This window comes from Pseudorca crassidens, chromosome 19, assembly GCF_039906515.1.
Source record: "Pseudorca crassidens isolate mPseCra1 chromosome 19, mPseCra1.hap1, whole genome shotgun sequence".
NCBI lineage: Eukaryota > Metazoa > Chordata > Mammalia > Artiodactyla > Delphinidae > Pseudorca > Pseudorca crassidens.
Genome location: NC_090314.1, coordinates 34,245,379 through 34,255,071, shown reverse-complemented (window position 1 = coordinate 34,255,071; position 9,693 = coordinate 34,245,379). Strand labels below are relative to the sequence as shown.

Below are 9,693 nucleotides of genomic sequence, written 5' to 3'. Positions count from 1 at the left end.
CTTGGAGGACATAAAAGCCCAGATTTAGCTAAGAGGTGATGTCACTGCCAGCTGGAGCACGGGAACTTTGGAGGTAGGGTCCTGGACTCCGTCTGTTGGCAGAACCCACTGAGGGGGCACTGGGGGGTGACGGTGGGAGTGAGGGGCCTGGGAGGAGAGGGACATGGGGCTCTCTTCTCCCTAAATGCCCTGTGGGCTTTGGACACTTACTGGGCTTGGGGTCTTGCTGCAGAGATGAAGCTGCCCCTGGGCCTAGCAGGACTCCTGGTCATTCTAGCCATGCCCCAGCCTTCTGAGGGTGCCGCCCCAGGTAACAGTTCAGAAGGAAGGGAAAAGCTGGTGTGTTGGGGGAGGTTCTGAGTCCCCGGGATGCCTTTCCTCAGTGTAAGTCACCCGGGCTCTAGGGCCTGATGGGGGCTTTGGGCCCATTCCTGACCTCGTGACCCCTGTTCTGGGCAGCTGTCCTGGGGGAAGTGGAGACCTCAGTGGTGCTGACCTGCATGGAGGAGGCCAAGCGGCTAGTGGACAAAGCCTACAAGGAGCGGCGGGAAAGGTGGGGCGCCGGGGTACGGCGTGGCTCTGGGCAAGGCTGTCCCAGGCCTTTCAGAGAAGGAACAGACAGTGGGGAATTTGTGTCTGGGCGTGGGGCCCTCTGTCTGTCAGTCTTTTTTTTTTTTTTTTTGCGGTACGCGGGCCTCTCACTGTTGTGGCCTCTCCCGTTGCGGAGCACAGGCTCCGGACGCGCAGGCTCAGCGGCCATGGCTCACGGGCCCAGCCGCTCCGCGACATGTGGGATCCTCCCGGACCGGGGCACGAACCCGTGTCCCCTGCATCGGCAGGTGGACTCTCAACCACTGCGCCACCAGGGAAGCCCTGTCAGTCTTTTTATCTCTGGGTGCGAGAACATTTTCCAAACCATGCCTCCCGTGGCCTGGCCTCTGGGCACCCAGGTCCAAACCCCGTTTAAAAAGAGAAACCTGCTTCCTAACTGTGGGTCTGTCTACACTGTCCTCTGTGTCCAGAACCCTGGGCTGGGGCTGTGCTGAGTGTCTCTGCCTCCCTTCTCTGGCCCTCCCTCCTCCCTCCCCCAAGCAGCATCAAGCGGCGGCTTCACAGTGGCTCGGCCAGCCCCATGGACCTCCTGTCCTACTTCAAGCAGCCAGTGGCAGCCACCAGGACAGCTGTGAGGGCAGCTGACTACCTGCACGTGGCCCTAGGCCTGCTGGAGAGGAAGCTGCGGCCCCTGTGGCCAGGCCGCTTCAATGTCACGGGTACCATTCCCTCTACATCCCCAGACCCTCGCTCAATCCCAGTGGCTCCCCCAACCCCTCTTTCCAGGGGGTCTCAGCAGGCATCCTAGCGTCCCCTCCATGTCCTCAGATCACACCCCCTAACCGAGGCTCCCCAGCAGAGGATAGAAAATAGGGTCTCAGCTCCCACTCGCCCCCTACTTTCCCGGCCCCGCAGACGTGCTGACACCTGCCCAGCTGAATCTGCTGTCCAAGACTAGCGGCTGCGCCTACCAGGACCTGGGGGTGAGGTGCCCAGAGGAGGACCAGTACCGAACCATCACCGGGCAGTGCAACAACAGGTGCGGCCGCTGGGGACCTCCCCTCGGCGGGCGGGTGGTGGCTAGAGGAGGGTGGTCCCGGCCACATGGCGTCAGCGCCCTGTTCCCCCACCCCTGCAGGCGCAGCCCCACGCTAGGGGCCTCCAACCGCGCCTTTGCGCGCTGGCTGCCGGCGGAGTACGAGGATGGCTTCTCCCTGCCCTTCGGCTGGACGCCCGGGGTCAAGCGCAACGGCTTCCCGGTGCCCCTGGTGAGCCCTGGCCCGCGGAGTGGGAGAGGCCCGGCCGAGGCCAGGGCCCCTGACTCCCCGTGTCCCGCAGGCTCGCGCCGTCTCGAACGACATCGTGCGCTTCCCCACGGAGAACCTGACCCCGGACCAGGAGCGCTCGCTCATGTTCATGCAGTGGGGCCAGCTGCTCGACCACGACCTCGACTTCACCCCCGAGCCAGCCGCCCGTGTCTCCTTCCTCACTGGCATCAACTGCGAGACCAGCTGCCTGCAGCAGCCTCCCTGCTTCCCGCTCAAGGTACTCCCTCCCTGCCCCACCGGCCAGCCTGCCGGGTCGCGGGAGGGGCAGCCTTCCCGGAAGGGAACACCTCCCTCCCTGCCCAGCCTTCCTTCCCTGGCTCCCAGCAAGGCTGGCCCTGAGCCCCCATCCCCCGCCACTCTGGGCTAGGGACCTTCCCACCGTCCCTCAAACCTCTGTGTGCAGGTGCCGGGGGCTCAGTCCTCCTCCCTCCCCACTCACGGGCTCCCTCTCCCCAAGCCCACATCACACAGAGGCTGGGTTTTGGGGTTGGAGCAGGGCTGAGAGTGGGCTGGTTGGTCGAGGCACGTGCAGAGTAGGTAGACGAGGGGAGAAAGAAGGAAGGAGGATCCGAGAGAGAGGGAAAGAGACACAGGGGCCAAAGGGAGAGAGACACAGGGGCCAGAGTGAGAGAGAGGAAGGGGAAAGGGAGAGGAGGCCCCCGGAGAGTGTAGAGACCAGATCTAGAGAACAGAGGAGGGAGGAGCAGAGACAGAAAAGAGGAGAGAAAGGAGGTTTGGGGGGAGGGGTCAGAGGACTGGCCACACCCCCTTCAGCGGGCCCCACATCCCCCACGCCAGCATCCTACTCGTCACCCCTCCAGCGTGGAGGCGCTCTGCTGGTGGAAACTCAGGCTGATCCCCTGGGGGCCTTGAGACGCCTTCCTGCCGGCCGAGGGGGCCGAGGAGCTCCATTTTAGTATCTGGGTTGCCCCCTCTGGTCCTGGGCTCTAGGCTGCTTCCGAGGTGGGAATTAAGGCCTTCAGGAGGGTGGGCGGGGGAAAGCCACTCCTGATCTCTGTCCCTGTCCTCGGCGCGCCCGCCGGGCTTCTCTCTGTGCCGCAGATCCCGCCCGATGACCCCCGCATCAAGAACCAACGCGACTGCATCCCTTTCTTCCGCTCCAGCCCGGCCTGCAAAGGGAGCAACATCACCGTCCGCAACCAGATCAATGCGCTCACCTCCTTCGTGGACGCCAGCATGGTGTACGGCAGCGAGGACCCCTTGGCCATGAAGCTGCGCAACCTGACCAACCAGCTGGGGCTGCTGGCCGTCAACACCCGCTTCCATGACAACGGTCGGGCCCTGCTGCCCTTTGACAACCTGCACGATGACCCGTGCCTGCTCACCAACCGCACCGCGAACATCCCCTGCTTCCTGGCAGGTCAGTCTTGGGCAGGGACCTGGGCTGACGCAGGGGCGCCCCCTACCGGAGCCACAGCGGGCCCGTTTGAGAGCCCCTTGTGGGTTTGCATTTAGAGAGACTGTCCTCATCAACTTCATGATATTAATCCAGTTGCCTTGGTAACAAGTTGGATGGAGCCAGAGAGGCGAAACAGAAACAAAACCCCAAACCAACAAAAACAATAACCCCAGACCTAAGAAGGAGACTCAGGGCTGGCCAAGGAGCGAGCCTCTGTCCATCTGTTCAGCCCTTTCTCGGTCGCTCTCTTTCCCTCTGGACTCTGGGAGAGAGGAAAGTTGAGTCCTCCAGGAACAGGGAACTGAAGGGACAGAGAGCAACATGGCACCCTCACCCTCTAGAATCACAGTATCCAATATGGTAGCCACTAGCCACACATGGCTATTTTCATTTACGTGTAAGTTAATTTAAATGAACTTAAATTAAAAACAAGATTCCTCCACTGCGCTAGCTACATTTCAAATGCTCAACAGCCTCGTAGGCTAGTGGCTTCCATATAGGACAGCTCAAATGTAGAACATTTCCATCTTCATGTTCTATTGGACAGAGCTGCTCCAGCACATCACCACCTATCCACCTTGATTCCCTGTAATGAGAGAGGGTGGGATTTTCGATTTAAACAGCTGGCATTCCTGGGGATGTGGTTGGGGCAATGATGGTGGTAGTGCCCAGAAATTTTACACTTTTACGTTTAAACCCAACAGTGGGTCTGAGGCCTTTCTTTCTCCACCTCCTGGTGGCTCCTGATGGGTGGGCCCTGGGGAGGAGAATCAAGGTCAGCACCAGTGTGGGCTTTTCTGGGCTAATGGGGGAAGAGCAGCACTCCTTGGCCTCCTCATGGGGTTGAGCCACATGTTCCCAGCCTGGATGGTCGTGACCTCTGTCAGGTTGTGGGAAGAAAAGCTGCTCTCAGAGAATATCCTTCTCGACAAACTTTAGAGCTGTGGAGGACTGAACCCAGGGTCCTGCAGAAATGGGCTTGGCCCTAACCCTCTGGTACTTCCAGAGCAGGTTTAGGGGAGGACTTGAGGGATCAGAGGGTCACACTTCATTCTTTTGCACAGTCTCAGGGGTGGACTTCAAACATCCTGTGCCCTGGCTCCCTGCCCTGAGTAGGCTGCACAATTAGCATGCAGTAAGGTGCGGATGGCAGTTCTGAACAGATGGTACTGGCTTTCTAGAGTCCTGTGTTAAGAAGGATTCTGAGGTTGCATCCAATTTTAGCAGGAGAGAGGGCTGTGATCATTCACTGTGTCTCACATGGACAGGAAAATAGGGAGAGCCAACGTGCATGCTACTTTCTGGCCTTCCCTGAATCAAGAGAATAAGTCAATCAAGCTGTATTCATGGATCTCCTGTTTTGTACCAGGCACTGTGTTAAACCCCATGTGTCTAGGTATACATTGGGTGGGAGGGTCAGATACAAAAAGGCATAAGCCATGGTCCTTGTCCTCAAGGTGCTACCAGTCTCAGGTGTGGGAAGGTGGCAAGTCTTGTGTCAGATCTGGTGCTTAGTGAATGAGCATCTCTGACCAGCAGTGCCACTAAAGAGAGGAAGAGCTATTATGGTGGACCAGGGCATCAAGGCAGGCTTCCTAGAGGAGGTGTAAACTGAGCATGGCGTGGAAAGACGGGTGCAGAGGAGGGCTGGGTAGGGGGCATTTGAGGCCTTGGCTTGGGAGAGAGTTTCAGTGGAGCAAGTCCTTTCTGGGAGGGAGGTCTTAGGAATGACAGTAGCTCTTGCTTCCCCAAGGGGACAGCCGCTCAAGTGAGATGCCTGAGCTCACCTCCATGCACACACTCTTTCTGCGGGAGCACAACCGGCTGGCCACAGAGCTCAAGCGCCTGAACCCCTGCTGGAATGGAGAGAAGCTCTATCAGGAAGCCCGAAAGATCGTGGGAGCCATGGTCCAGGTAGGCGGTCCTGCGCGTCAGTGATGCCAGGGGTCGGCAGACTTGGGATCCAGACATGCCTTTGCCACATCTTATCAGTGCAAATTAACCCTCATGAGCTTCAGTTTCTTCATCCATGATACTGTAAGGATTAAAGGACACATATGAAAACACCTGGCAGATACTAAGCACCTGACAAGGGTCACTTGCCTTCCAATGCCTCTTTCCCAGGCTTGCTGACCTTTCTACTGATACTTTCCTGTCCCCCAGGAATGGTACTGGGAGGTTTAAACAGGTGGTTCTAAAGTGCCTGGCGCACAGTAGCTGTTCAGTAAGTGCTTCTCCTTTCCTTCACCTCATCATCACCCTTGGCTCCTTTGCACACCTTCTCTTCTTTAGAGCTCTATCACAGGTCACCTGCTCTCCTTATCCTCGCTTATCCATGGGGGGGTGTTCTCTGAACTTTTTTTGAAATGTTTAAATGCTTTATTTATTTATTTATTGGCCGCACTACATGGCTTGCGGAATCTTAGTTCCCCGACCAGGGATTGAACTCGTGCCCCCTGCAGTGGAAGCAGAGGGTCCTAACCACTGGACCTCCAGGGGATTTCCCTTCTCCCAACTTTTGATGCTCCAGCATCCCCATTGTCTCCCCAAGACATAAACACACACACACACACACACACACACACACACACACACACACGCACATGCACACCCCTTGTTAATACTCCTTGACCCTGGAGGAGAGAGAGTTGCTGGAGCTGAGGATGAGTTTTCAATTTGTACTAAGAAAGTGAGATTCATTTAAACCTCAGAGGAAATTCCAGAGTCTAGAATCTAGAGTGGGACTGTTCCATCTCTTTTCTTTTCACTGGGAGAAAGCATCTAGGGTGGCCCTTTTCCATTTTGCTTCCCCTCCTCCTACAGGCAATATATTGAACCCTACTGTGAGCCAGGCACTTGCTGGGCACTGAGTAATTTCAAGAGAAATGAGATACCACCCTTGCCCTCAAGGAGCTAATAAGTTTGTAGGAGAAATGGGACCATGGGTAACAAGGGCAAGGGAGCTACTGCAAGGAGTAACAAAGCCCTTTTTTTATGTAATACTTTAGGGCAGAGAGCAGCATAATTACCCGTAATTTACATTTGAGGAACTGGGGCTCAGAGAGGTTAATAACTGGCCCAAGGGCACACAGCAGGCAAGCACTAGAGCTCTGTTTATGCCATGCGGTGCCACTCTGTGAGACTCAGCTCTAGTGCTGTGGGAGGCAAATCTCTGGCCTTATACGAGGGAGGGATCCCCTGAGTCAGGAGCAGGTGAAGAATCTGCTGGGCGGGATGAGTGGAGAGGCTGCTCTGCGTGACTTTTCTTTAGATCATCACTTACCGAGATTACTTGCCCCTGGTGCTGGGGCCGGAGGCCATGAGGAAGTACCTGCCCAAGTACCGCTCCTACAATGACTCGGTGGACCCGCGCATCGCCAACGTCTTCACCAACGCCTTCCGCTATGGCCACACCCTCATCCAGCCCTTCATGTTCCGCCTGAACGATCAGTACCAGCCTATGCAGCCCAACCCTCGTGTTCCGCTCAGCAAGGTCTTTTTTGCCAGCTGGAGGGTTGTGCTGGAAGGTGAGCGGGACCTAAGCCAGGAGTGAGTTAGCTGGCAGCCGAGGGTGGGATGGGGGTGGGCTTCGTCACAGGGAGCTAGGGTGGACCAGATCCTCTTTCCTTCCATCTTTGGGGATCTGATCTGACTTTCCAGCCTCTGACTTTCAAGCAGAGCTCACCTGACTCTGGTGAGCTCTGGTGGAGATGGCTTGTAGGAGCTGGCTCCTTCCTGTGTGTTGTACTGACTAATCCTCAGTGACCCAGGAGGCCAGGGGCTGGGAGCACCTGAGCCTTGCCAGTCTGAATGGCATTACCCCCCGAGACCTCAAAGCCTCAGTGAGGACCTGCCCGCTGGGGACACCTTGGCACCAGAGCCGCACATGCCCAGCCCTGTTCTGCAATCCCCCCGGTTCTGCCTGACTCTGGTCTGAGCTCCGATACCGAGCCAGATCCTTCCCCCAACCTTGCTCCTCTCGCCCCAGGTGGCATCGACCCCATCCTCCGGGGCCTCATGGCCACCCCTGCGAAGCTGAATCTGCAGAACCAAATCGCGGTGGATGAGATCCGGGAGCGGCTGTTTGAGCAGGTCATGAGGATCGGGCTGGACCTGCCCGCTCTAAACATGCAGCGCAGCCGGGACCACGGCCTCCCAGGTGAGGGCCCCGCCCCTCCCCACCTCCCACTCCAGGGCCTGCCCTCTTCAGTGTCCCCAGCTGCCCAGGGCTCCCCCGAACCCCCAGAACGTTGCTCTTAGGATGCGGTCTGAGGTCAGGGCCCTACCTCTCCCTGGGCCCATCTGCCCCATTTCCAGCACCTCCCACCTCCTTTGTGTTGCTGTAACCCTCCAACTTAGAGCATCATCGTAATAACCACAAGCCCCTGCCCACAGTCTCAAAATCTGTCTCCCTCTCATTTCACTTTGCTTCATTTTACATGAATTCTGAGGGGAAGAGATTATTATCACCTCCATTTTACTGATGAGGAAACCGAGGCTTGGAGAAATTCAGAATCTGCCCAGGTTCTCCAGCCACGTCCATGACAGAGCTGGAATTGGAGCCCAGATCAGCCTCACGCCACGCCCGTGCCTGTGTCATAGGACAGCTGGTGTGGCCGATCCTTCTAGACACACCGCACCCATCACGGGTCTGAGATCTCCACAGGGGGCCGGGAGATGCCAGCAGGAGTTATGGCGATTTAGGATTTACCGTAGGGTGGGAGGACAAGGGGAGAAAGAGAGGCTCCTGGAGAGACCCAGCTGTCCCCAGGCCCCTGGAGAGGCTGGAGGGTTCCCTGTGGGGTTTATAGCCTGGTAGCAGCCCCTCTGTGTCCTCCCCTCCCTCAGGTACCTCAGTACGTGACCTCGCTGTGTTGGGAAGGTGGCCTTTCTGGGACCCACCCACGGGCGTCTCTCCCCTCCCCCCATACAGGGTACAATGCCTGGAGACGCTTCTGCGGGCTTCCGCAGCCCAGCACGGTGGGCGAGCTGGGCACGGTGCTGAAGAACCTGGACCTGGCGAGGAAGCTGATGGACCAGTACGGCACGCCCAACAACATCGACATCTGGATGGGTGGTGTGGCCGAGCCCCTGAACAGCAAAGGCCGCGTGGGCCTGCTGCTCGCCTGCCTCATTGGGACCCAGTTCAGGAAGCTCCGCGATGGCGATCGGTGAGGACGGAGGCCGAGGGGCTCGGGCCCGCTGCGTGGCGGTGGGCCTGTCCCTGACCCTCGGGGGCCCCAGCTTCCTCCTGCTAGAAGGAGTGCGTTCTGGGGAGCCTCAGGGTCATCCCTAATGCGCCCTGAATCTGTTGGGGGCGCAGAAAGGAGGCACCTGGACCCCTGGTTGTAAAGGAGGGAAGAGAGAAAATGCCACTCGTAGTCACTTCTTCTCCGGGTCCCGGGCTGCCGCCACGGCACCACCGATCTCTGTTGAAAGGTCCCATCCTCGCTTTCCCACGGCTGCTCCTGGGGTCCTGACATCTATCACACCCAGTTCTACCCTAGCCTGAATCGCGCCTTTGGGATCATTTTTAAAAGGTGTCCCACTCCAGGTGGACAAATTATAAACCACCCCCAAGGGCCTTTCTCCCCACGTGGATGTAGCCCTGGCTACACTGTGAATGAGTGGGGGCCTGGCTCCCGGTCTGTCATCAGTGGTGCCCGGAGGCTGCTGGGGCGTGGGCGGCAGCTGGGCAGCTGTGAGTGGGGCTCTATTTGTTTGAACCCCCCTGGGCTGCCTGAGGGCCTGGAGCTCCCCCGTGCTGTGGGGCCGGTGTCTGCCGTGGTCCTCTGTCATCCGGGAGCATCTCCAGCCAGTGGATGCCCTCCCGGCCCAGGAGGGCCTCAGGCATGATGGCCAGCGGTGTTCCCGTGCAGGTTTTGGTGGCAGAACAAGGGCGTGTTCAGCCCGCAGCAACAGCAGGCCCTGGCCAAGATCTCCTTGCCCCGCATCATCTGTGACAACACAGGCATCACCGTCGTGTCCAAGAACAACATCTTCAAGTCCAACACGTTCCCTCGGGACTTTGTCAACTGCAGTGCACTCCCTGCGTTGGACTTGGGTTCCTGGAGGGACAGGGACTAGAGGCTGGGTAAGGGGGTGCAGTGGTGAGGTGAAGGTTGGGCATACCTGGGCTGGCCAATTGGAACCACAGAGATCTCCCTTCCCTAGGTGGGCCCATCCCTGTTCTGAGTGCCAGCCAGAAAAACCAATGACTAGACATTCATTCTTGTGTGTGTGTGTGTGTGTGTGTGTGTGTGTGTGTACGTGCGCAATGAATATAAATTGCATTTTTTTTGTGTGTGTGAACATGGGTAGTATTTTGTGTGCGTTGGGTTCAAATCCTGCCTCTGCAGCTCACCAGCTATGTGACCTTGAACAAGTTCCTCA

The 9,693-nt window shown here is 57.9% G+C and overlaps 1 protein-coding gene across 1 annotated transcript; it reads left to right on the top strand.

Annotated features, from left to right (window-relative positions):
- The first annotated feature begins 216 nt into the window (after window positions 1-216).
- MPO (myeloperoxidase) lies at window positions 217-9,387 on the top strand. The gene is made up of 12 exons (XM_067716095.1): window positions 217-310; window positions 460-553; window positions 1,096-1,271; window positions 1,468-1,591; window positions 1,691-1,820; window positions 1,891-2,097; window positions 2,943-3,261; window positions 5,054-5,214; window positions 6,572-6,827; window positions 7,289-7,459; window positions 8,234-8,471; window positions 9,180-9,387. Exons 1-12 carry the CDS (start codon window positions 235-237, stop codon window positions 9,385-9,387), a joined length of 2,160 nt encoding a protein of 719 aa, XP_067572196.1. The 5' UTR covers window positions 217-234.
- The last annotated feature ends 306 nt before the right edge of the window (window positions 9,388-9,693 follow it).

Coding starts and splice junctions, on each gene's coding strand:
- MPO (XM_067716095.1), top strand. CDS start 235: ATGAAGCTGCCCCTGGGCCTAGCAGGACTCCTGGTCATTCTAGCCATG. Junction 1,592..1,690: donor ACCGGGCAGTGCAACAACAG/GTGCGGCCGCTG, acceptor CCACCCCTGCAG/GCGCAGCCCCACGCTAGGGG. Junction 2,098..2,942: donor CTCCCTGCTTCCCGCTCAAG/GTACTCCCTCCC, acceptor TCTGTGCCGCAG/ATCCCGCCCGATGACCCCCG.